Genomic DNA, 27883 nt, shown 5'->3' with positions numbered 1-27883 from the left:
GAGGAGGATAAAAATGAGCTTTGTGGGGATGAGACAGAGTATTTAATGTACAAAGTGTTAGTGTCATTGTATGAAGTGATGCATCATACATAGAATTTTGGCGATTTGGTTCATGCAAAAAATGTTTACTGCCTGGGGGCTTTTCTGGACCAGAAGAGAATAAATGAGCTTGGGCTTTTGAAAGTAGCAAACCAGTAGTGGCAAGGGGCTGCTGGGTGTCTGTCCATGCAGTGAGGGGGAAGACGTGGAGGGAGCCTGGCAGGACGAAGTCCATTTGAGAGAACACTAGTAATGTGAGAACAAGTGAAGTTGAGGATGCAAGTGAAAATACTTCTAGCTACTAGGGAGAAGCGTGAGAGTCAGAGAGCACTTTTCAGTGGGAGCAGTTGGGTGTTAAAAGCAGAACTGTTTTTGAGACTGAATATCAAGGAATCATCAGAGTCCAACTCCCCTGCTAAAGCAAGATCACCTAGAGCACATTACACAGGACTGCATCCAGGTGGGTTTTTAATATCTCCAAAGAGATTCCACAGCCTCCCTGTTCTAGTACCTTGTCACTCTCACAGTAAAGAAGTTTTTCTTCATGTTTAGATGGAACTTCCTGTGGTCCAGCTTGTGCCCATTGCCCCTTGTTCTGTCACCAGGCACTAATGAAAAGAGTCTGGTTCCATCCTCCTTACACCTACCCTTTCGATATTTATAGACATTGATAAGGTCTCCTTTCAGACTTCTATTTATAGACATTGATAAGGTCTCCTCTCAGACTTTTCTCTGAGCTAAACAATCCCAGCTCTCTCAACCTTTCCTTGTAAGAGATGCTCCATCCCCAATCATCTTCATTGCCACTGGACTGTCTCCAGTAGTTCGCTGTCCCTTTTTAAGTGGGGAAGCCAGAATTTGAAACAGTATTCCAGATGTGGCTTCTGTAGGGCAGAAGAGTGGGGGAAGATGACCTCCCTTGACCTACTGGCCGCATTCTTCATGATGCATCCTGGATACTGTTGGCCTTCTTGGCCACAAGGGCACATTGCTGACTGATGGTTAACTTACTGTCTTCCAGGACTTCAAGGCCCTTCTCCTCAGGGCTGCTTTCCAGCAGATTGATCCCTAACCTATAGATGGGATAGTCCCAGGTGCTGGACCTTACCTTTGCCCTTGTTAAACCTCGTTAGGTTCCCCTCTGCCCAACTCTCTATCCTGTCCAGGTCACCCTGGATGGCAGCTCAGCCCTCTGGTGTAAGCTACTCTTCCCAGTGAACTTGCTGAGGATACACTCTGTCATCTCATCTAGGTCACTGACAAATATGTTGAACAAGAACAGAGCCAGTACTGCCCCCTGGGGAACATCACTGGCTGCAGGCCTCCAACTCAACCCTGCACCGTTGGTCATAATCCTGTGTGCTCTGTCACTCAACCAGCTCTCAATCCACCTCACTGTCTACATAATTTGATCAGTTTACAATAGAAATTTTATGGCATCTCTGTGTAGGAGAGCAGGGGACTGCACTACTTACTGGTCCTTTCTCCAGGAGCCCTGTTGGACTCCTTCTCAGTCTTATGAGTTAGTTCTGTGCATTCTGCCTTCTGCTTTTCCAATTGGGCTGTGAGAAGCTATGCTGTGTGGGAGAAATGACAGGTTTGGAAAAGGACAATAGTAAGCAGTGGTTCAGGTAGCTGATAGCAAACTTTGTTTTTGTTTATGGTGGAAGGCAACAAATTGGGGTAGTTTCATATGTACAGTTGATAAATCACTGTGCAGACTTGTTTGTTGGCATGAGTGACAGCTCACGAATGCAAATAATTGTCTCTCTGAAATCTCTGTGCAGTCTCCCAGCCCTGAAGTATATTGTCAGTAACACCCAAGGCTGCTCCTGATGGCACTAGCCATTAATCTGAGTGTTGCTGTATCTGGCTTTACTTGAGAATTTTGTTTTCTGGCACTACAGAGTATGTGTATGTATCTGTTTCTTGGGACACATACTCTTTTCCAACTGGGCTCCCAGTTTCTCTGTGGTTGTGTGGCACTGAGAAGGTTAAATAGGTAATACCAAAAGGAACAAAAGTTGTGTTACAAAGTCAACCAGAGATATGATATTATGCTTATTGATTTATTAAGCAACAATGTCTATTTGCATGTTGTTGGTTTTTTTCAAAGAAATATTTCAACAGAAATCTATGTGCCTGTGTATATTTGTATTTGTTTTCAACATGCCCTTCTCTGTCTGTCCTGATGTTCAATTAAAATGCAGATAATGTGTCCCAGCTTTTAAGATGAATCACTGCTGAAGTGACGTCATGTTTGGGCTAGCTTGTCTCTTGATAAATACCTCTTCTGTCCACTGAGAGATTAAACTTTGTGACTGCTGAGGTCTGTTTGGAGGTCTTACAGGCAGATAAGACTTTGTTACTTACTTTTAATAAAACATATCAATTTACATTTGTTAAAGAACCTTTGGATGCCATTTGCTATTGAGAAGGTGGCAGTGGCATAATCAAACAATAGTACTTGCATGTGAAACTGGCTTTTCTGTTTCATAAGTATTACAATTTACTGACAGGAGTGCTTCATTGAACCATCCTGTGCGAGTGTAGAGATGAAGAGCTTGGGCCGTGGTTATAAGACCTCATTTAGCTGTCTATCAGGAACGATTGCTTTCCCTGAGTCTAATCCAGCAGGAGCCATGGAAGAACATTATCAGCTAGGTACAGAAATCTCAGGCAGCTCAGGTGTGTGGGATGTATGCAGATGCTGTGGTCTGGGGTCTGTCTTGCCATGACAGGCAGGCAGTCTGGGTTCTCCCCACAGGGAATACTCTTCTCCCTCTAGGGGTTGTTTATGGACAGTGCTGGACTTGTAGAGGTACTTTAGCAGGAGAGATGTTGAGTCATGCGTAAGTGGTGAGCAGCCAGTTTCTCTAACCAAACAACTATCTGAAAAATTTGCTGTCTCTTATGTGTAGGGACTGGAAAAGAGATTTTCATGGACAGCTCTCTGAATACCAGTCTGCTCAGTGTCTCTGAAGAGATTCAGGAGGGAGAGGTTTCTGTGCAAGTCTGGGACATTGCTTATACTATTATAAAGTTTTATGTGGGTATGTATTTCTGAATCTGTGCCCACTCCTTATTTGTGAGTGTGAGAATACAACTTTTTGGACTGTACTGCTCTGTTGAAATAAAAGAATACAGGAATTTGTAGGCAAAGACTGTTTTCATGTTCCACTGGGCATTCATTTCCATTGCCATGAAAGTGATAGAAACAGCAAAGTATACATATGTATACATATGTATTTGTGAAACATCTCTGTGCTCCTTAGAAGTGAATTCTAGAAAAAACAAAACCAACTTAAAACTACTCAGCTTTTGAAGTGCAGGCTGGAGTTTCTTACAGTTCTGTTTAAAATATAAACAAGTAGAAGTCACAATGCAAACTGTTAATTACTGTGAATTATGGACAGAAACAGTTGATTGGTTGTTGGCTTCTGGCTTCATGATCAGCTGTTCTGCCATTATAGGAAAACTATAAGGTAAGGATAGAGAGGAGGAATGGGTGGAAGGGGCCCAGTGCAAACCATGACTGCACCAGGAGGCTTCCTTATGGTTACTTGTGCTTGTCTTGCTCTTGGTCCAAGTTTGAGTGGCATTTTGGCCATTCCATTTGGCCTTCACATCAGTAGAGCTCTTTGTGCTATGGCTAACCCCGTACCCCAGTCTGAATACAGGGGTAAGGGAGAGGTAAATGGCAAGTTCAGCATGGTGTGTGTGTGTGTTGATTTAGCACCTGCCATTTTCTCCTCTTGCAGGCATTGTTCTTGATTCCAGACACAGACTATTAGCTTGGTGAAGAGCTGCTTATGTGTGATCATGGATTATGACATAAAGCATGACTTTGAAAAAAACCTTAACTAATATTTGGAGCAGGGCAATGTTGACGGCACCAGTACCAAGCTGTGTCCACAAATATAACTCGGCATCTGGGGTGTCAATAGTGGGCTTAGGGTACTCTGGGTAAGGAAGAATCCCTATACCCTTGTCCTTGCCAAAGTCAGACCATCACTGTTATTTGTATTATTATTATTTTCTCTTGCATTATGTGAAGGGGCTTCTTGCAAGTGACTCTGCTTGATTGTTTAGGTGGTAAAAGCTCATGGACTGTGCTCAGTGATCTTTACTATCAATTTTGTCTTGCAGATCGAGGGATTTTAATGGCTTTCAGGTAGAAGGGAAGTGGAGACAATCAAAATGAATTCTATGGACAGGCACATACAGCAGACCAATGACCGGCTGCAGTGCATAAAACAGGTAAGCAGAAGGTGGAGATCATTGCTGCTAGAGCATTATGTGGCAGAGTGTGTTGTGCATTATGCTTGCCTATTGCTTCTTAAATATCCTTGTCTCTTAGAGAGGCGGAGAGTGATAGTAATGAGAAATTGTATTCTCATCAAAGAGAGTATCTGTGGCAAGAGCTGGTGGATAAGCCTCAAAAGCCAAACTTTCACCTTCCTAAGAAATCTTCAGCTTGGAGACTTACCACATCTGTTTCTGTTGAAAGCAGCACGTTGCTAGTTCTGCCAGCTCTGCCCTGAAGATGTCACAGTGGACAGCCATTGTACTTGTGTTCTGAACACAGTAATCTAAAATTGGAATGGGCCAGTTTTTATTCCAATCTAGTGTCTGACCTAAGACCTGTACTACCTGGAGACTTGAACTTGGATGTCTGCATACCTGCAAGTGCTTGGAATAATCAGTTTGCACAGAGATGTAAAAAATTTCATTTGCAAAGTAGTAGTTCCAGAAGTATATGTTTGTGAAGATGAAGGGGCCTTAGATCGATCCCACTGCCTTTCAGTGAGTTATATGTCTCATTACAGATTTCCCCACTTTAACTGTGCTTGCAAACACTTTTATAATCAGATTAAACTATAAAGGGAAGGATGGAATGAGCCAATGGCATCTTTCCCCACTTCACCCTTCTCAGTGAGCTTTGCTATCTGACATTGCAGGCAGCATGAATCATCCCCTCACTCATGTTGTACTTTGCATGCAAGAATCCTTACATGATCCTTAAAGGTCCTTTCCAACTTGAGATATTCTAAGAGTCTTTTATTATGTTTCTACTCTCTTAATTTCAACACTCTGTGATTTTGTTTTGCCATTTTTGCCTAGATATTACTCAAGGTTTATATTTTCTATAATGTGTTCTAATGCAAAGGACAGAAAATACGTGTTTATTTGCACATCTGGCCATGAAGATGCTTTGGGGGATATGAAAAAAGAACAGAATTTATACCTAAACCAGCTGACTTTTTTCTCTGTTTCTTTGTAAGAGAAGATTTCAGAATAAATCAAACAAAGCTAGTTCATAGGTCAAGGACAAATGAGTCCCTGCAAAATTGCTGATCATAATCCAGTCTTGGTCAGTGGTGCCTCTCTCTCTCTATTTCATCGCTCTATGGTGAAAGTTAATGTATCTCACTGCCCTTTAGAAGGCCTGAGGGAAATATGAATTTTGGCATTTCATCCCAGTTTCTTAGGAACAACTGTCTGGTTCAGAACAAGCGTACTCTTGGCTAGCACAAATTGGTGTCGTCCTTGGCCATTCTAGTCCATAGCATGAAGAATTAAGTGACTTGCAGAACAATTTAACCTTCCAGCTATAAGAACAGACCTGTAGATCAAGTGCAGACAAATGGAGGATGCTGCTCAGTTCCTTTTTCTAGATTTGTTGGGTTTTTTTCATACAGAATTTGTGCTATTTTCATTAGATAAAATAATATCAAATTACATTTCTTACAGTCTTAAAGAGTTATTTTTGCCATGTAATAGCTACTGTCAGTTAAACCACTAACTTCATTTATACATTATACTGCTTTGTATGAGCAGCTGGGATATTCCTTTAGTGATGAAGGCTAAGGGGAAGGGAGAAAGGTCAGACTTTCCAGCATTCGTGGAGCATTCAGGGTTTTGTTTGATGCTGTGTGGAAGAAAGCTCAGGGTTTTCTGGTGGGCAGGAGCATGCTTACATAGTTGCTCTGTTCATTCAGACAGCAAAGGATGCCTGATGAGGAGGTATCCTACCTGGGTGTGCTTGTGAATTCATGGTGCCTGTGTTCTATACAGGCTTTTTCATAGCTCCAAGATCTTGTGCTTTTACCTTGACAGAAACTTGACTAGCTTTTTGGAGGAGACTTACCTCTGCCACAGGGTCATCAATTTCCAGCTTGGAGACATTTACCCTTTTCTTTGAGACAGGTCATTAGCTGGCAAAATTAATGTGGAACCACAAAGAGTAATTTCCAGTTCACCCATAGAGAATGGAACCACAAACTGTTATGTTGACATTGGTTTGGGGAGCAAAGCAGTACTTTGCATGGCCATGTCAATGTATCTTCACCAATTTTGGGGGTTAACTGAAAGGTCACATGAAAACTCTGCCTGTCATTTCTTCCACAGTCTCTAGTCTTTTATCCTTTCTTCCTAGTCTGTGAACAAACAGTACTGATATTCTCCTTAAGAGATGTGTGCTTTTGGGGTGGTTAACACAGCAGTGACATGCAGGGTGCACTGCAACAAGTGGGGAGGAAAACCCTTCTTCCTAGGTGTCTGGCATCTGCATTTTTCAGAACCTTGCTGGCAGTTAGTAGCTCGTGCTGCCAGACCGGAGAGCTGACTGCTTCTCTCTCTGCCCCTCACCCCAGCCCCTAAGAAATGCTATAAACAGTAACCCATGTGCCTCTTTAACTAGATCAGGTTTCAACACAGGGTCAAGACAGGGTTCTTTCTTCCTAGCCCTGTGACTTGAGACACCCACAATATCCTTGCTGACTTCTGTTCCAGGATCAAGGTTGTGTTTTGCCTTCATCTTTTTTAGAGCTTTAAAGTTACAAACCCAAAACTTGTATATGCTCAGCTAGTTAGGAAATGAAGTATATGTGTTAAGAAGTGTTTCAGATTAGATGAAAGGGCAAACTGAAGAGGTGGATGTGTATTTACACTTAAAGAAAAAATCCAGACTTCTGTGGAAAGCTGGAACAGCTTGTGTGGTCTCTTTGTAACTGATTCCCTCAGTATTTTTAAGTGTATGTGCTTTAAAATGAAACATAGAGAGTTTTTTATGTATGGTGGAAAAAGCCAAAGTAACAGTCTTCCTTTAACACATGTAATTAGTTTGGCATGACACAGGAGACTCTTCAGGGTACATTGATGGAGGCTGGATCTTCAGAGTGCACACTTTTTTTCTTTAATTCTTTGTCAGTACAAACAAAACCACAAAATTGTTTTGTGCTCAGCAAAGGTCTGTTAGCTCCTGAGAACTGCCCTGTTCAAGGCTGCAGCAATAATTTGTTTATCTGCCAAGTATTCAGAGCTCAGTTGGTTCTAATGTACTACTGCCCACCTTGGAACTCAGGGCAGCAGGAGTTGACTCGGGTGGGTGCAGAAATAAATTTGAGGGTTTCCATCGTGCCTGGGGCCCAAGCACAGCCTTTGAAGGAGCCACCTTGAGTCCCACTGCATAGGAAGACCTAAAAGATAATTGACTAGTTTTCTTAAATTGTTCCTCTTAATAGACAGATATATGGCTTAATTAAACACTGTCCATTATTTTCCTTGTGTTATATGAGCAAATACCAGGCAAAAATTAGTGAGTTGCATGACATCTTCTGCCTACTTTCACTGTCATGGGTCCACTTTCAAAACTTAGAGCTATTTTAAATCTAGGGGCTTGTATCTTTTGTCATCTCTGTTTACTGTCAGTCAATTTGTAAAGATTCTGTATATCTCTTCTGAAATTCCTGAAAAGAGGAAGATGAAGAAAATCTGTCTATATTTAAGTTACAAGGAAGCCGCACCTTTCAGAATAGATGAGTGGTGTCTTTTTGCTGTGTTGAAGACAGTTGTAAGGGCACATACTAGAGCTGTGCTGAAATTGAATATCAAGTTAAAGGGAAGTATGAAAAGGCTCCCCAGTGTCAAAAGTATTTGGTTGTGGTGGGAACAGAAAGGTTGTTTCTGCAGCTTGTGTCACATTACATCAGGACAGGTGGAGAAATAGCATCAACTGATGCTGGATCACTTGGGGAATCCCAGTTAATTGGAGGCACATATGGCATAGCTGACTTCTAGAAACAGATTAGCATTTCTCCTGTTTCCTTCAAGAAAGCTTGCTGAATTGCTGCAGTTGTGATGCTTTATAATGCCTACCATTCAGAAAGATATGCTAAAAGTTGTAATTGCTGTGTGTTTGTGTTGGTCTTTTCTAGCTCAATTTGGAAACAGACCCATTTCTTTCATCCTTCAGCAACTGGGTTTTGGTCGCTTGCAATTCAGGGGAAAACAGAATTATTTGTACATTTACACAATAGCATTTAAGCCCTGCGATATTTCACCTAATTCTTCTGCTCTGCAGTATGATTTTCACAGCCTTGTGTAAATGCTCAGCAGTCCTAAACATGCTATTCTTAATATATTTTGGACTGATTAATATGGACTCCTATGAAATTACAGCTGAAATGGTTTTAATACAGCTTCATGAAAATTTCATTTTTCAAGAACTCTGAAAATGAGAAGTATTCTTATGAAGGGCTTCTTTATTTAGAATATGTGGGTTTTTTTGGTTGTAGCCCATGTGAATGTTACAGGTTTTTTAGCTACTGAATCTGAGCTAGCATGCAGAAGTAAGGCTAATGGTGAAAACGACCTTTCTTTTCTGTACAAAGACATTCAATGGGCCTTGAGTGTTACAGCTTAGTGGTTGAATGGTCCATCAATGTCAACTTATTAGCTATATTTATTATTTTTTTTTAATTTTTTTTCCTGAGGCCTGTAGCAACAAATTCTTTGTCCGTTTTTGTGCTCAGTCTTGAATATTCCTCTGCTGGAGTTAAGTATGTTCAGGAAAAACTGAGAAGCAGACCAGCTTTTCTGACTCCTCTAGTCCATTTAGAAACTTAGATCCCTAATCTTTGTAGGGACTGCTCTGGCTCAGGCAGTGAAGTCACAAGGGAAGGAGCAAAGAGGCAAAGTGGCAGAAGCACTTCTGGAGGGGAGGGGAAGAAGACACCTTCTCAGTGTTTGCAGTATTTGGCTAGTTCGTTTATCTGATGAGATTCCAGTGGGCGTAATAAAATCCATTGTCTTTTCAGGTGGGCTGGTAAAGTTGGTGTGGGTACAATTCCCTGCTTCCCAATTGCAACACCTCTCCTCAGGTGCTGGGATGTTAGTATTAATTGTTTTCAAAGAGAAAATGCATGTAAGTCAGGGGAATCTGAGTCAGTGCTTTTTTTTTCTCCCTGCCATCGACTGATGTTATACTCTTGGGTAGTGTTAGTTGTTTTTGAAGGATGCACTATTAACAATAATGTTGCAGTAAAGGGATGTTGTAATAATTCTTTGGCTTTAAACCACCTTGATTTGGAAGGAACTGCATGGAAAAAAACATCAACTCCAACTTTTCAAAATGCTGTGATACGAATCTCAAATTATTAAATGGTTCGTAACATGTAATTATTTATGTAGATTTCCCACTTTGCCTGTGTGATAGAATTGTAAAATCATAGAATGTATGGGGTTGGAAGGGACATTTAAAGGTCACCTGGTACAGCTCCGCCTGCCATACACAGGGACCTTTTAAGCTAAATTAGTTTGCTCAGAGCCTGGTCAAGCCTGACCTTGAATATTACCAGGGATGGGGCCTCCACCATATCTCTGGGCAACCTGTTCCAGTGCTTCACTTCTCTCATTGTAAAGAACTTCTTCCTAATGTCTGATCTAAGTTTGCCCTGCTCTAGTTTAAGGCCATTGTCCCTCATCCTATTGCTACAAGCCCTTGCAAATAGTCTCTCCCCAGCTTTCCTATAGGCCCCTCCAGGTACTGGAAGGCTGCTATAAGGTCTCCGTGGGGCCTCTTCCTCTCCAGGTTGAACAATCCCAGATCTCTCAGCCTGTCTTCATAGGAGAGATGCTCCAGCTCTCTGATTATTTTTGTGGCCCTTCTCTGGACTTGTTCCAACAGGTCCATGTCCTCTTGTGTTGAGGGCTCCATAGCTGGACACAATACTCCAGGTGGGGTCTTACAAAAGGAGAGTAGAGGGGGAAAATCACCTCCCTTGACTTGCTGGCCATGCTTCTTTTGATACAGCCCAGGATGTGATCAGCCCTCTGGGCTGTGGTTACACACTGCTTGCTCATGTCCAACTTTTTGTCCACCAATATCCCCAGGTCTCTTTTTGTAGTTCTGCTCTTTATCACATCATCCGTAAGCCTGTATTGATATCAAAGATTGCTCCTACCCAGGTGCAGGACCTTACACTTGGCCTTGTTGAACCTCATGAGGTTCATGTATGCCCACTGCTCTAGCTTTTCCACGTCCCTCTGGATAGCACCCTGTCCCTCTGGCATGTTGACTGCACCACACAGCTTGGTGTAATCTACAAACTTGCTGAGGTTGCCATCAACACTGTCCATTATTTTCCTTGTGTTATATGAGCAAATACCAGGCAAAAATTAGTGAGTTGCATGACATCTTCTGCCTACTTTCACTGTCATGGGTCCACTTTCAAAACTTAGAGCTATTTTAAATCTAGGGGCTTGTATCTTTTGTCATCTCTGTTTACTGTCAGTCAATTTGTAAAGATTCTGTATATCTCTTCTGAAATTCCTGAAAAGAGGAAGATGAAGAAAATCTGTCTATATTTAAGTTACAAGGAAGCCGCACCTTTCAGAATAGATGAGTGGTGTCTTTTTGCTGTGTTGAAGACAGTTGTAAGGGCACATACTAGAGCTGTGCTGAAATTGAATATCAAGTTAAAGGGAAGTATGAAAAGGCTCCCCAGTGTCAAAAGTATTTGGTTGTGGTGGGAACAGAAAGGTTGTTTCTGCAGCTTGTGTCACATTACATCAGGACAGGTGGAGAAATAGCATCAACTGATGCTGGATCACTTGGGGAATCCCAGTTAATTGGAGGCACATATGGCATAGCTGACTTCTAGAAACAGATTAGCATTTCTCCTGTTTCCTTCAAGAAAGCTTGCTGAATTGCTGCAGTTGTGATGCTTTATAATGCCTACCATTCAGAAAGATATGCTAAAAGTTGTAATTGCTGTGTGTTTGTGTTGGTCTTTTCTAGCTCAATTTGGAAACAGACCCATTTCTTTCATCCTTCAGCAACTGGGTTTTGGTCGCTTGCAATTCAGGGGAAAACAGAATTATTTGTACATTTACACAATAGCATTTAAGCCCTGCGATATTTCACCTAATTCTTCTGCTCTGCAGTATGATTTTCACAGCCTTGTGTAAATGCTCAGCAGTCCTAAACATGCTATTCTTAATATATTTTGGACTGATTAATATGGACTCCTATGAAATTACAGCTGAAATGGTTTTAATACAGCTTCATGAAAATTTCATTTTTCAAGAACTCTGAAAATGAGAAGTATTCTTATGAAGGGCTTCTTTATTTAGAATATGTGGGTTTTTTTGGTTGTAGCCCATGTGAATGTTACAGGTTTTTTAGCTACTGAATCTGAGCTAGCATGCAGAAGTAAGGCTAATGGTGAAAACGACCTTTCTTTTCTGTACAAAGACATTCAGTGGGCCTTGAGTGTTACAGCTTAGTGGTTGAATGGTCCATCAATGTCAACTTATTAGCTATATATTTTATTTTTTTTTAATTTTTTTTTCCTGAGGCCTGTAGCAACAAATTCTTTGTCCGTTTTTGTGCTCAGTCTTGAATATTCCTCTGCTGGAGTTAAGTATGTTCAGGAAAAACTGAGAAGCAGACCAGCTTTTCTGACTCCTCTAGTCCATTTAGAAACTTAGATCCCTAATCTTTGTAGGGACTGCTCTGGCTCAGGCAGTGAAGTCACAAGGGAAGGAGCAAAGAGGCAAAGTGGCAGAAGCACTTCTGGAGGGGAGGGGAAGAAGACACCTTCTCAGTGTTTGCAGTATTTGGCTAGTTCGTTTATCTGATGAGATTCCAGTGGGCGTAATAAAATCCATTGTCTTTTCAGGTGGGCTGGTAAAGTTGGTGTGGGTACAATTCCCTGCTTCCCAATTGCAACACCTCTCCTCAGGTGCTGGGATGTTAGTATTAACTGTTTTCAAAGAGAAAATGCATGTAAGTCAGGGGAATCTGAGTCAGTGCTTTTTTTTTCTCCCTGCCATCGACTGATGTTATACTCTTGGGTAGTGTTAGTTGTTTTTGAAGGATGCACTATTAACAATAATGTTGCAGTAAAGGGATGTTGTAATAATTCTTTGGCTTTAAACCACCTTGATTTGGAAGGAACTGCATGGAAAAAAACATCAACTCCAACTTTTCAAAATGCTGTGATACGAATCTCAAATTATTAAATGGTTCGTAACATGTAATTATTTATGTAGATTTCCCACTTTGCCTGTGTGATAGAATTGTAAAATCATAGAATGTATGGGGTTGGAAGGGACATTTAAAGGTCACCTGGTCCAGCTCCGCCTGCCATACACAGGGACCTTTTAAGCTAAATTAGTTTGCTCAGAGCCTGGTCAAGCCTGACCTTGAATATTACCAGGGATGGGGCCTCCACCATATCTCTGGGCAACCTGTTCCAGTGCTTCACTTCTCTCATTGTAAAGAACTTCTTCCTAATGTCTGATCTAAGTTTGCCCTGCTCTAGTTTAAGGCCATTGTCCCTCATCCTATTGCTACAAGCCCTTGCAAATAGTCTCTCCCCAGCTTTCCTATAGGCCCCTCCAGGTACTGGAAGGCTGCTATAAGGTCTCCGTGGGGCCTCTTCCTCTCCAGGTTAAACAATCCCAGATCTCTCAGCCTGTCTTCATAGGAGAGATGCTCCAGCTCTCTGATTATTTTTGTGGCCCTTCTCTGGACTTGTTCCAACAGGTCCATGTCCTCTTGTGTTGAGGGCTCCATAGCTGGACACAATACTCCAGGTGGGGTCTTACAAGAGGAGAGTAGAGGGGGAAAATCACCTCCCTTGACTTGCTGGCCATGCTTCTTTTGATACAGCCCAGGATGTGATCGGCCCTCTGGGCTGTGGTTACACACTGCTTGCTCATGTCCAACTTTTTGTCCACCAATATCCCCAGGTCTCTTTTTGTAGTTCTGCTCTTTATCACATCATCCGTAAGCCTGTATTGATATCAAAGATTGCTCCTACCCAGGTGCAGGACCTTACACTTGGCCTTGTTGAACCTCATGAGGTTCATGTATGCCCACTGCTCTAGCTTTTCCACGTCCCTCTGGATAGCACCCTGTCCCTCTGGCATGTTGACTGCACCACACAGCTTGGTGTAATCTACAAACTTGCTGAGGTTGCCATCAATCCCTCTGTCTATATCATTGATGTAGATATTAAACAGTGCTGGTCCCAGTACAGACCCCTCAGGGACACCACTTATCACCCCTCTACATCTGGATATTGAGCCATTGACCACTGCCCTCTGAATGCAACCATCCAGCCAATTCTTTATCCACTGAACAGTCTGCCCATCAAACCCATATCTCTTGAACTTAGAAGTATGTTGTGGGGGATCATGTCAAAGGCCTTGCAGAAGTCCAGATAGATGACATCCATAGGTCTTCCCTTGTCCAGTGATGTAGTCACTCCATTGTGGAAAGTCACTAGGTTGGTTGGGCAGGACTTTCCCTTATTAAAGCCATACTGGCTGTGTCAAAACACCTTGCTGTCCTCCATGTGTCTTGTCAGAGCTGCTAAGAGGATTTGTTCCATGATCTTCCCAGGCACAGAGGTGAGGCTGACAGGTTGATAGTTCTCAGGGTCCTCCTTTCTACCCCTTTTAAATATGGGTGTAATGTTTCCCTTTTTCCAGTCACTGGGGACTTCACCTGTCTGCCCTGACTTTCCAAATACCATGGAAAGTGTCTTGGCAACTATATGAACCAATTCCCTCAGGACTCAGGGATGCATCTCATTAGGTCCCATGGACTTATGCATGTTCAGGTTCCTCAGGTGATCCTGAACCTTGTCTTCACTATCCTTTGCATAATCTTTTGCTCAAAGACATTGTGAAACTAGATTTTATTTTGTAATGGAGGCAAGTAAACAAGTCTGGAACAAATAAGTCTATTTTCATCAATAAAAACAATTAATAGGTCAAGATATTTCAGACTGAAAATACTTGCTGAAAATCACACAGGCATTAGAGAAGAAAGCTCCTATATTGCTATATTGTCTATTGGAACGATAAAGAAGCCTTGGTATTGTTGCTGTAATCATGTTCAGAGACATCTTACACTAGCATGTTATAACAGGGAGTTATTAATGGAAAATGGCTTGTTTCTGTTGCCAAGAAGAATGAGTAAACTGGTTAGGTAAACTGATTTCATAATTTGGTTGATCTGTGATTGAAAATTTAAAGATAGATTGGAGCCTTGCACCACTGAGCATGGCTTTGGAGAAGAAAAAAAACAGTTGTACCTTTGTTTCTTGACTTTTTTTTCCCATAAAATCAGTCTTTGCGAGTGCTTAAGGAAATAAAATTCATAGCCCTCTGATTTAGTGTTTTGTGAACCATATTGTTCTCAGTGCTTTCAGCTAGCATAACAGCAGCCCAGGTGCTGGTGGTAAGAAGGGTAAAAAGATGGGCCTGTTTTACCATTTATCAGTATATGAACAGAAAGACATATTGCCACTAGTGTCCCTGATCTGTCTTCAGGAGGTCTGGGTCACAGTCTTTGGACCCCTACGCCACAGTCTCCTCTTATTCGGGGGAGGGTGTTGTTGAAAAGCAGTAGATGGGTTTATGACAAAATCTGTTTTTATTTGTTGCATGTTCTATTCCACAAAGTTATATAAAAATATATAATAAATATATTGCAGGTATGTAGATATGAAAGGTAGAGAGCAGGAAGATGGCAATGTAATTCTGATCAGCAGACTTAGGGAGTGATTTTTGTTTAATTCTACTACCTTCTGTGTATAGTGCTTGAGGATCAACATGTTAAATCCATCTCTAATACTTTTGTAAACAAACAAGCCAAGGTTGCAATATCTTTCCTTGCTTCTGGCATATGCACATAGATGCACAATCTTCTTCACAGATCTCATAGGAGAACCAGGTGGCAGACCAAGGCTATTAGATTACCAGGCATTCACCTTTTCTGAAAACAATACTGCTTTACACACAGACTCTGTATGAAATAGTGTATGAGAGAAGCATCTATGGAAATCTGCATTAGTACAGGTTTTGTTCCCTTACAGCTCATTACTGGGCACCTTGCTTTTTTGCAGTTCAGTGATGTTTGTGTTTTTTATTTGTTCTCTTATACTTTTTAGCCTGTGATCTCCTCCCTTTCATGTTGACTCCCCTGCTCATCTTACCCAGTACTTTCATGTACTTAAAATGTGATAAAGAGGTGCTGGTCTTTGCTCAGTATTTGCTGTTTTCCTTTGAGAAAGAAGCTATGGTGGACAAATAGGGCAAAGGTGACTCCCTTTCATTCTGTTGTTTTTATAAGTAGGCCTGGGTAACATGGTTTTAATCTCTCTCTCTCAGTGTATCTAGTGTTTCTTAAAATGTGAACTTAATAAAATATTTATAAAACCTTCAATTGGATGAGCCATGTAAGTGCAAGATAATTCTATTAATTAGAGATCTCTCGATCTCACAAACGCTAAATTGGGAGGGGGGGATTATCTGAATACAAAATGCACAGCTTGAGCCTTTTAATTTTTTTATAAATAAAACAATCTTTGATATTGAAGAGGACTATGGAGAATTGAACTATATATAACCATATCCAGATAAACAAAAATCACTCTTGCAAAAGAGAAAATAGCTCAATACTCCCCTCTATCCTCTTGAAACAGAAAAAGACCATTTGTTTTGAATCTTGCATTGGAGATGAGTTGTGTTGTTGTTTTTGTTTTTTTTTTGTACTAAGTATAGCTGCTTGTGGGTAAGGCCTTTGTACAATCACACTTGACTGTTAAAAATAGTAATAGAGAAACCACTTATTTCAGGTTAGGGCATTTTCTACATTTAAAACATATCCTCAATTACTGCCTTATATTTCTCTAACACCACCTAAGCTCTGCTGCAGCCAGTGGAGGGCATGCCAGGGAGAGAGAAAATTCTTGGTGGATGGGGATCTGAAGTAGAGGCCTGTGTGTGGAAGGGGACTGGGACTTGTGGTGGGGCTCACTCCTGAAGCCTGTTCATGTTTTAAAGTAATGAAGGCTCTAATAATATACTGCAACAAATGACTCTTCCGGATTTGCAGGTTCTCTAGTGCTTAATTATGGTACTGAATAAGCTATCAAATTTAGGTCTGATGGGAACATACTTGTTTGCTGAGGCCAGACTTGTTTCCCTTTCATTATGCTATGTCATGGGTGTCTGACCAGGAATCTTGTTTATATTCTTTAGATAGGTGATTAATTTTCATTTGAGAGCAGAATGCCTTTTGCCCAACATGCAGGACTCTTCTGCTCCTGGATTGTTTCAGCTGAAGGGCATGTAATCTCTTTCTGTTCTTCTTGGTCCCTTTCTTTCCTGCCTCTCCTCTTTGCTCTTTTTCAGTACCTCAGCGTATTTTCATTAGATGTGATTGCAGGTGTGCCTGGATGAATGTTAAGATAGACACACAAAAAAAATCTGATTTGCCTTGCAGAATCTGCCAAAGCAGCTGGACACCAAATCCTGTCTCTCAAGAGTGAGAGTGGGTATACGCCAGAGTTAGAAAAGTCATGTAGGCAAGCCAAAGAGTGGATCAGCTCCTTCCTCAACCAGTATCAATTGGTTTAGTTCCAAAGAAGCTATAGTTCCTGCATTAGTAGTTTTGAGCTTCCTTATTTTTATATATGAAGTTCAATGACTGCTGTATGTTTCCATTTGCTTTTAAATTCCTAGATTTTACCATTTTGAGAATTTTAACTTTTATTGTTGTGAAGAAAAGCTTTAAAACCTACATGCCAGCACCTGAAAATAGCAAGCAGATCATAGGAGCTTCAGACTTGTATGCATGTGTTTGAAATGTCACAAGCTCTTTGCAAAATTGATGGCATACTGAACATCTGGCCCATCATTTGGAAAAGATGGGTTTGGTACTGGCTTTTATACCACTTGAAATTCTGGACCTGTGGCAGAGTTTTGTAGAACTCATAGATTAACCTCTTGTCTAAACTAGGAATAACTGGGCTGAAGTCTGGGGATTAACCCCGGAGTAAATCTGTACAATGTGAACACTAAAAATCAGTTTTTGCTTTTGGCACCTCAATTTGTTTTGTGTACATTGTATTTTATGGAGAATAATGAGGAACATTAAAAACAAAATAATATTTCTTTAGGTTGAAATAGTAGAAAGTACCATTACTTTAAAAAAAGAAGGGTGTTGTGTGGCAGGAGGAGTGTTTATAGAGTGAAGTTAACTTTGTCTTCCTTTTATATTGATGGTATAGCTCCACCTTCGGGAGAAGTTTTGTGTTGCGTTCAATCAACAGTGTGGGTTACTGAAAGCAGTCCTGGTACCTTCCCAGTCCTACCTTGTGCTTGCTTCCACCTTCTTTAAGTCAGGTCTACTGATCCCATGGTTATGTAGGGAATCTCAGTGATGGCTGAAAATTAGTATTTGGGAGGTTAATTCATGGTCAGAACAGGATGGTCTGATGCATTGGAAGTGGTGGAAGTGTATGTGGTTTGAGGAAGAAGCTGTCAGGTGTGACTTGCCACAGGACTAAGCATATCAAGAAAATGTATCCTTAGGTTTAGGTCAACTTCAGTCTAGTATTAGCATGAAAAGATGATGTGCTGTAACCTGTAACCGTTCCTGTGAGCTCCTGAGTGGCCTGCTGCTGGAGTGATGCACGCTGCTTGCTATCTCCTCTGCTAGTGCTAAGGTTCAAGGAGCTGTGCTGCATGCCGTTTTGGAGAGCCGATGCAGCTGAAATGATTGGCACAGGATGAGGCTAGTTCCCCATGCAGGTGTGCATCCTTTTGTGCCCTGCAGGAGAGCAGGCAGAAGGCAGAGCCATGGGAGGCTAGTGCTTTCATTAGCTGGCAGTGCTTGTGGAACAGCAGCCATAGCTTTCTGTCCTGCAAGGAGAGGAAGCTGCCTCCTGGATTTTATTTCCCCATTTGGTTTACCACAAGTTTTGCTAAGTGTGCAGCCTTCCTACACACTGTGTAGGAATGAGTTAATTTCAGAGTGAAGAAAAGACTACCTACCATGTAGCAATGTTTTCTTTTTCTGTGCAGTCAAAAGCTCTGTGTGTTGCTAATGTAAAATTCCCAGACTCGTTGATTAGTGAAGCTAGACAGTAGACAGGGTCCAAGTGGCTAATCATGTGAGAAATTCAGTGACTGTAGGCTACTGTTAATTAACCTAGAATCTAGCAACATGGCATAGTGTCTGTGTGGTAAGTTTTATTATCTTCAGCAGCTCAATTAAATCAAGGAGTGAGACAGAGAGCAGATGTAACTCGGCAAAATAAATAGACAACTTGAGTCGGGCTTCATAATTTGGTGCGATACCACGTAAATAAATGCAATAACTTGTTTAGCATAGTTAAGTAGATTGCTGCTCAAAAACTTATTTGCATGACATCTCATTTTGAATAGGTTAAGTTGTGGCAAATTAGGTCTGTGCCTTCAGTCTGATGTATTCCTCAGAAAAGAGAGAAAAATATCCTCCACCAGAGACACGTCATTTCTAAATTGAAATTCTACACTTATTTTCTATAATTGGAACAATATGAGTTCCATGTTTAAATGGTTCATGTTCCATACCATTGTTGTCATGTTAGCATTTCTTGATATGTGCATGAGATAACTTTAACTCTCTGTAATTGAACTTAATTTTGACTGTTACTCTTCGATTACTTACTAGACTTCTCTGCCTGAGACTCACAAGGGTACATATGTGTTGCAGTCCTCTGTATTTAGAGGAGATATGGCTGTTGTCCTGACGATATTTCAATGTGGAACGTTGGTTTCCTACTCTAAAATCATATTGAGTCTTAGGTTGCAGGAAGTGGTTTGCATCCAGTTTGATAAGGGTGTGTAGACTGAAAGTATTCAATTGTGCTTTAGGATGCTTTAAAAAAATAAATTTCTATTACATATGTCTATTTCACTTGTAGGGTCATGAATTCGTATGTGGGATGAAGCTTATACTTTTGGGACCATTGCAGAGTTTTATTGCATATCAAAACTTTTTGATGACCATCTAATTGGAAGGGAGTAACAACTGGAATAAATGACTGTATTTTGCAATTGCCACATATTAGCTGTTGTGTAACTCCCGGTGTGAATGTTTGTCACTCCCTCTCCTCTCCCTCCCCCCAGGTGACTACAAGCTTGTGGACAGGCACACAGTTGCTGTGAAATCTAGTGATCTTGGGTGTCCTACTGTGCTGGCATCCTCTGCCCAATCATCCACTTGAATTTAAAAGATTGTTTATTCTTCATGTAAATGAAACCTCTAAGCCAGAGGTGGTCATGAGCAGCAGATAGCCATTTCTGTCTTCCCTGGAATCCAGCCCAAATGTCAGTCCAGTCCTCAGAAAGGGGCTTTGTTGGTACAATTCACTCTTATTGGACTCTTGTTGAGAGCAAAGTCCTTTGCTTTTTCTCCATCTCTCTAGACCAGGCTGTTAATTGAAGTGCTACAAATAACACAAGATTCCTTCCAAGACCAAAAATTAACGACTCTGCGAGACTCTCTTCAAAGCACCACCTGGTGATCCCTGCAATAAGGGTACACTCACATGCATCAAGTATTTCTGTGATTTCTCTTCCATTCAGGTTTAGAAAATCTTAGGGGTTTTGAGTTATAAATTATTACACTGAAAATTGTATTAGGTTTTGAATTAATGGAAATTGCTGCATTTCACTAATAGCCTTCTAAAAAGCATATGATACTGAAAGCAATTCTGGTAAATAACTGATTCATTCAGTTCATTGGCTTAGTTAATCTCTGCTCCAGATTTTATTCATACAAATCCTCTCCACTTGTTGAAAACACCATTGCTTGCAAGCATGGTGTGAAGCTGGCCTTTCACAAATAGCTTTGAAGAGATACCACGATATGTGTCATAGCAAGAATCTGATTCATTGTCACCTTTTCTCTAAACCATCTACTAACTACCTGATTTTTTTTTCTTTGTTTACATGAAGCCCTGTTTCAGACCTGACTCCTCAGGCACACGCCTTGCTTCTGTCAAAATTATGCCAATAATTTCAGTTGAAGGGGACAGAGCCATGCATGGGAGATACTTCACAACTAAAGCTAATAGATGGATCTGGCATAAGCTTTATTTTGTACTTCTGTTCTTGGATCAAGAGCTAAGCAAATCTCTTCCGTTTCTTGTTTGTTGAATATAGTAGATGTAATATTCTTCTCAAGATGGCTCTTTGTTGTGAGAATGTGAATGATACTGGGTCTTTTTTCCCTAGGTGCAGTGTTTAAGCTGTCAATAAATAAAAAGTCATAGCAGGCATTTGGAATATCTTACTGTGTAACTCAGGGAAGGAATTGCACCTGCCTTCATGCTTTGATTCATTCTGGATCTTTTCTTTGATTTCTAGAAAAGTAACCTTGCTCTCTAATACAAAAAAGAAAAATCTGAGCAAATCCTTAATTTAAAAATATTAAAAAGGAAAAAGGCATTGAGAAATATGTTACAGACAGAACTGCATGTGGTATTACTAGACGTGCGCCTGCAAGACCAGCTTTTTTCTTGTCCCAGAAACAACTGGATTCTACTCCACAGAGATGGAAACCACTGGTATCCTGACAACATTTTCTTAACATTTATTTGAGGCTTTTTAGGCTATAACAGAACTAATAGATTTGCTTATCTTGTCCAATGGGTTCCTAAACAAGTTCCAGTTATGTAGTTGCATTTAGGAAGTCAGGATTTCGGCATCCCCTCTTATGTTTAAACCCGGGTTATAATAGTGTGCCTTGGAGTTCAGTCTTTGTGCAGTGAAATAACTTGATGGAGAGTTACAGAACAAACAAATCGTATCAAGTCAAGGTCACCCCTGCTTTGGTTCAGGTAGAAGGGAAGGGATACTGCTTTTCAGTGGTGTGATAGTAAGTAGAAATAAGCATTATGTGGTGCTAAACTGAAAACTAAGTATATGGCTCAGACCCTGCTCTGCTTCTCTGTTGTTAGCCTTTCTTCTTGATATCTAACTTAAATCTCCCCTCTCTCAGTTTAAAACCATTACCCCTTGTCCTTTCACTATCTCTCTGGTGACAAGTCCCTCCCTAGCTTTCCTTTAGGCCCCTCCAGGTACTAGAAGGCTGCTATAAGGTCTCCCTGGAGCCTTCTCTTTTCTCTAGGCTGAACAGCCCCAACTCTTCTCAGCCTGTCTTCATAGCAGAGGTACTGTAGGCCTTTGATCATCTTGGTGGCTCTTTTTTGGACCCTCTCCCAACAGCTCCATGTCTTTCCTGTGCTGAGGGCACCAGAACTTACGTGCCTTTCCTGCCTTCTGGAAATCATGTTCGATACTAGCAGAGCTTACATGTGCTATTGTAGAGGGGTTTGAACCAACTTGTTTCCCCTACAGAGGAAGGTGGTGTGTGCAAGGAGCAGCATATATGGAGAGATCTGGTGTCAGGCAATCACTTCTCTGGACGATTAAATGAAGCCTTCAAAAGGCTTTGTTTTCCCTCTTACTTGCAAGATTTGTAAGCCAAATCGCTGGCGCTGTTAATAGGATTGGGTTTTTTTTTCAAGAAACCTTAAAATAGGGCTTCTTTATTTACTTGAATTATTCTCTTTAATTTGTGTATGCAATAGTTCAGGAACTCCAACAACTAGAGGATCACCTGGCAAGGAGCTGTTGTTCTGAAATTCAGCCTAGGTATAGCTATCAAACTGGATGGTAGCGTGAGCTATAGTCTGTGCTGGTAAGGCAGAGGAAGAAAATTGCATTGTATAATGCCTGTCTGCTTTTTAAAATTCTGCTTTTGTTTTAAAAATCCATGCCCCACATGTCAGTCATCTCTTGTTAAAACAAGACCTCTGACCAAGAGCCTTTGCTGAATAAGAATTACAGTAACGTGAGCCAAAAGTTCACAGTCTGGGAACTCCTCAAAACCTGGCATGGGAGGAATTCTTTTTCTTAATTCATTTATCATATGTGGAGATGAGGGACAAAATAGGTTGTGAACATCATTATTAATCCAGATGCTTAGAAATGAGCATGTTTTCTGAAATTATGCAACTCATTCAGATACTATTTTTAAAATTAGGCCTTTGGGTTTTGTGCCTTCCAGATAAAATGCTCATCTCATTTTCATGCTTTTCTCAGCAATCCCAAGAATTATAAAACTAATAGTTAAAAAGATACCAACATTTCCTAAAGACAGTCTTCTTTTTGTTTCAGTAGCTTTCATTAAAACATCTAGCATCACTAGAGCTGAAGAATTTAGTAGCAATATTGTTTATATAAGTTGTATTCCTTCTTTCTTGTGCCTTCCCTCTGCTCCTGGTAAAATGTTGGAATAGTTGACAGTTTAGCACAGTGAGGCATGACAGTGTGATTAATAGGTAGGTTAACTAAATGCCTTTGGAGACAAGACTACAGATTGGTAGATACCAAGGCAGAGAGGAATATAACTTTTAAAATTGCATTGCCCATTAAAGTTACAAAGCATAATCAGATTTTTTTCTCAAAGTTGTGCTAGTCTTTCCAGGAGAGAGGCAAGATTCCACTCTGAAATTTCTACATGCTTTCTGTGCATTTGAAAATATTTTTGGTCATGGTAGGATCCCACCACAATTCCATCAAGAATTTCTCCTCCATTTTTCATCATCCTGAACTCAATTCATCCATGATTACTCGTGATGGTACATCATGATGAGCAGAAGCCAAAATTCTTAGGAAGAATCAATGGTAGTTAGCGTACTTTGCTTTGCCACTAGTATTTTCTGAGACTGTAATTTTTGCCTCCTGACTGGCAGGCAAAGGATAAAAATCTTGATTGTTGGAAGGCTTAGCTATGCTGGAATGTCCCAACAATGGGCCATAAAGCCAAGCAAAGGCTTTGAATGTAGGACTGAAATTTCCCTCAATTTGTATTTAGGAACAGTCTTGATTTCCAACCAGAATCCATAGCGTTTTGCAGGTGGGAAAGCTGATGTTATGGAGGAAAGAATTCAGGGAGGCTCTGGTATTTGAACTACAGATCACCTCTAACTAATGAGTTTGTATCAGAAAATTGGTAAATCTCTGTAAGTATTAATGAAAATGAAGTAGTGTTTTCTGTGTTTGCTGTGCAATGTAAAGTCCTGCTTCCAAATAATATGCTGTTGCTAGTTTCTAAACTTTGTGTTAATGTGATATAGAAAAGTGTGCTTGTGTATGTTATTTAACTATGTTGTTTCATCTTCCCTTTCCAGCACTTACAGAACCCTGCAAACTTCCATAATGCAGCAACAGAGCTTCTGGACTGGTGTGGAGACCCCAGAGCCTTCCAGAGACCATTTGAGCAGAGCCTGATGGGTTGTTTGACGGTACGTTTGCTCCCTCTGAGGCAGTGTTTCTTATCCTCCTGTTTTTACCATATGCAGTCTGTTGTGGCCAAGGGAACTTTTGATCTTCAGAATCTGCATTTTGTGGGCTTTTTGTCATTTTATCTTCAACATGTGAAGCCAGATCTTGACAAGTGCTTACTTTATCCATTACTTAACAGGAAGCCAAATGCAGTAACAGCAAGTTAAATCATTAAAGAAAAAAATATTTATAGGTAAAGTACTTACAAGTGCCCAGGCTAGGTTACTTGCTCTACACATATAATATTTATTTTCATTGTTTTAAATTGGCAAATGAGCTGTGTTCTTATGGAGTTAATTATCTTTTCAGGTGTTACTTTTCCTTTGCTCAGTTGTGGTGGGATTGGAGGGCTACTTGTCTTCTATCCTAAGTATGCTGTACTTCCAGCTGAACAGCTGGAACGTGTTTGCCTGTTCAGCTTACCTTGTTACATGTATTGACTACAGGTCTAATCCTGACATACTAATTATAAAAGTTTTGTTGACTTATCATAGAATCCTAGAATGGTTTGGGTTGGAAGGAACCATGAAGATCATGTTATTCAAGACCCCTGCATTGGCAGGGACATCTCCCACTAGCCCAGGTTGCTCAAAGCTCCATCCAACCTGGCTTTGAACACTGCCCTGTGCAATCTTCCTAATGACTAACCTAAGTCTACCCTCTTCCAGTTTGAAGCCATTATTCCTTGTCCTCTCACTACAAGCCTTTGTGAAAAGTCTGTCTCCAGCTTTCCTGTAGGTCCCCTTCAGGGGCTTTTCTTTCCATTCGTTTTTTATTAAGACCACGACATTTCCTAAAGCAACTTCATTATATTGAAAATATATTTCATTGTATACACAACAGCATTTTTTTGGTTGAAAGTTTTATTTCCCATGCACCCAGCAGCAAGATCTAGTCCAAAATTGTTACTTGGAGTTAAGACTTGAGAGGAATTCTGACTGTAGTAGGAGTGTTCAAAAGCTTCACAGCAATTTGTAGAATAAGTTTATATAAATAAGTAGTCACAAAGGAAATGGAAATTTAAAAATATTTAATGAAGAGATCATAATTGTGTGTGTTGGTGGGGGAGGGCAAAAGTGCATGGATTATTTTTGTGCACTTTGTAGCTGATGTATATAAAACAGACACTAAGATTGAGATTTAGTTGCTAGAAATCCAAATGTTAAAGAATGGGTCCATCTGAGTGTGCGCAAGTGTATAGCATCCCTCTGACTTCTGTGTCAAAAAGTGATAATAAATCCAGTAGGAGGTGACCATCATTCTTCCAGTCAGAATAACAATTGAAGACAGTTAGAAAAATTAGTAGAGTCCAAAGATATTATATTTAACAATTCTGTTTGAAGTAAAAATTGTCTTCAGTACAATAATAAAAAAGTGTGCAAAAGATCTGATGTGACCATATTTATACTTTTTAAAACCTTTGCTAGCATTTTCAGATTAGCATTTGGGAAAGGAGACATTCAGTTCAAGTATATGTAGGCAGCTTCTGCATAGTATTTCTCTGCAGACCCCTGCTACAACGTAATAAATTTGACCTGTGACTTCCTTGTTCAAATCTTTTCTTTCTACATAAGTAGACCTTCAGCCTTGCCCAAGTGCAGGGTCAAAATAAGGTCTGACTACTAGTGATTCACTGTTTTCTCAGAGCATAGGGAAAGTGAGAAGGAAGTGCTCCACAAAAAAAAAAAAAAAGAGTAGTAAAGCACACAACACCTGGTTATCAGTTTCTTGTAATGAAAATTTTTTCTTCAGACAGGAAAGGAAAAAAAAAATAATTCTTGCTATCTAAGTTCTGTTAAGATTTCAACAATATGTATTGCTTTGCTTTATGCTCCTCCCTAAAATCTGACCAGGGTGGTATGGAATTCCCCTTTCCCAAGATTGTTATGGGAGAGCAGTATCTGCAATGTAGGACCGACTGGCACTAGCATCTTTATAGCGCATGTTGTAATCTCATCATACTCCTAACAAGGACCTAACACAGCAACTCAACCAGTTGGCTGATTTTGTGTTAGATAAATCCACAGGATTTACAGAATGCATATAAGCTGCAATTAATATGTTTCTTTTTCCTAATTTAAAAATCCCTCTAAGGAAGATATCCTTTAATTTCTCATTGTGTACATCCCTCTTCCTGCTTGCTATTAAACACTCTTAATTACATGGTTATACCCCAAGAGCGTGATACTTCCTGTATCTTCCTAATACGTAGCTCTACAGTGGGCAAGGTCTCATTTATTTATATTTTTTCCCCTTTGAGAAATTAATTCGTAGTTTACTCCTGCATAACTTCTTTTTAAATGGTATTTTCCCCTTCAAAATTTAGCAAGGGTGGACATTGAGACTGCTTGTTCTCTTACATGAAGATGTGTTTATCTATCTTTATTTAACAAACATGATAGATATGCAGCCTGTTTCCAGGCAGATTATTTGGAAAGTTGAAAATAAGAAAAAGGGAGCTGAAATACTGGAAAGTCATGAGTACATTTAACACTAGCTTGTGAAGCTGTATCCTCTCTACTATCAGGAGCCAATTTTTCTTAATGGTGACAGTGTTTATCATTGTGATTTTTTTTGTGAGGATTATGCTAAAAGAAAAATGAAAAATCAGTATGAAATCTTTTCAACCACTAAAACAAGATTACTGTTTTATTTTGCCAGTCTTTAAAGTTAAGTTCAAAATTGAATTCCCTTGAAGTTTCCGTGATTTGCCAGTCTTTAAAGTTAAGTTCAAAATTGAAGTTTCCGTGAATTTTTTTTTAAATGCTTTTTAAAGCAAGTAGTCTCTCCCATCATTACAACATTTGAGCTGTGTGGATTCCTAAAGTCAAGTGCATTTAATGCAAACATTCTATAAATACTAGATGTGCTTGCTTGCTTACAAGGCTCCTCCTCTGTAGTGTACAGAAGAATTTTTTTTTATGTCATCCTGTTTTGTTAGCTCTCTGACCAGGGAAAAACTGGTATGCTAAGCTGTTGTGGAGCCATCAAGGAGTATGGAATTACCATATCCTACTAGCAGATAACATGGTATATAGTACTGCAAATTGAAATACATTACTATGTCATGACTGCAGAAGAGCAAGCTCTCTCAGAATGAACAAGCCATCCATTCAGACACTGCAAAGTTTAAGTGTACCAGATGTAATGACAGAGCATCAAAACAGCTGTTGTATTATGAATAGCCAATGTAATGGTATCTTTGGTAGAACAGATTATTTGCATCATTTAAGTTTTAGGAATAATGCTTTCACAAAAATTAACCAATTAGATTTAATCCTATTAGTAAAAAGAAAAAAACCACCACACCTCAAAATCTTTAAATTGTGCTTTAATTTTAAGAAATGGTTCTTAGAAACTAGTTCTATTTATCCTACACACTGTATCTGCACTCTCAGTAATATCTGATTCACTTTATAACACCAGTATATTTCTATTCCCTTTGCCAGTCAAACAGATCCTGAATGATCTTAGGAATACTCTGCTTGGGCATCTGCAGAAAAGCTTCCAGCTTCACTTATGGAATCACTGGTTTTGACAGTAATAAACAGAATAGGCTATTACAGAGTGTTTTCTCTTCTTGGATTGTAATGTCGGCACTTCCAGAAATCTTTGTCTTGGAAATGTTGTGAGTTAGGTAGATAGCACATGTTGGATACGGTCACTTTTCCTTGGTGGTGTTTTTTTTCTCCTCAAGAATAATAGAGTATTAGAGTATTGTGACATCATGGGTTCACAACACTCATACATGTACTGGTGATTAGTGGTAGCTAATTTTTACCTATCAGCAGTACTTGATATTACTGGAGTTAAATTTGCTGCTATGGGCTCCAGTGACATGGTATGCTGTGTAATAGGGAATGCTTTTCTTATCTTAAGAACAAACTCAGGATTTGGTACAACAGCTGAAGTTTTACTTGAGCAGTGTCTAATAAGGCCTGTAAATGGTTTTGTTTAGCTAGTTAAATACATTGCATTTGTTGTATAGGATACTATAAAATACTGCACTCACAGAGGTGAAATAACTTCTCCTTGTGATAAAGAATGTAGGTTGATGCTGTCAAGACCTGTGAATAAAACTAGAATAATTCTGTACAATGCAAAAAGTCGAAGTTAAAAGATTTAGGGAACATGAGTAAAGCTATAGCTTGTGCTATAAAAATGAATTATTTTTTTTCATAAGTTTAACCCCAAAAGCTGTGCCCTTTCTCTCAAAAATGTGACTGCAATTGCATCACCGTTATGTTCATACAGTTCTGGCAGACACGAATTCTAGAGCTTACCTTTTTGTGCTCACCCCGTATAGAAAACGACCAAAGTGAGTGGGTAATATAAGTTTATAAAGAAAACAATAGTC

The 27883-nt window shown here is 40.0% G+C and overlaps 1 protein-coding gene across 2 annotated transcripts in view; it reads left to right on the top strand.

Annotated features, from left to right (window-relative positions):
- Positions 1-4239: 4239 nt before the first annotated feature.
- The window catches only part of ZMIZ1 (zinc finger, MIZ-type containing 1), a 156712-nt gene continuing 133068 nt past the window's right edge, over positions 4240-27883 (top strand). For both annotated transcript variants that reach the window (XM_009998124.1, XM_009998123.1), the window contains exons 1-2: positions 4240-4299; positions 23373-23486. In XM_009998124.1, the coding sequence (XP_009996426.1) occupies positions 4240-4299; positions 23373-23486 (174 nt within the window). The remainder of the gene's footprint in view (positions 4300-23372; positions 23487-27883) is intronic.

Source organism: Chaetura pelagica, unplaced genomic scaffold (assembly GCF_000747805.2).
Source record: "Chaetura pelagica isolate M959 unplaced genomic scaffold, ChaPel_1.0 scaffold205, whole genome shotgun sequence".
Classification (NCBI taxonomy): Eukaryota; Metazoa; Chordata; class Aves; order Apodiformes; family Apodidae; genus Chaetura; species Chaetura pelagica.
The sequence above is the reverse complement of the archived record's forward strand: the minus strand, read 5'-3'. Positions and strand labels throughout refer to the sequence as shown.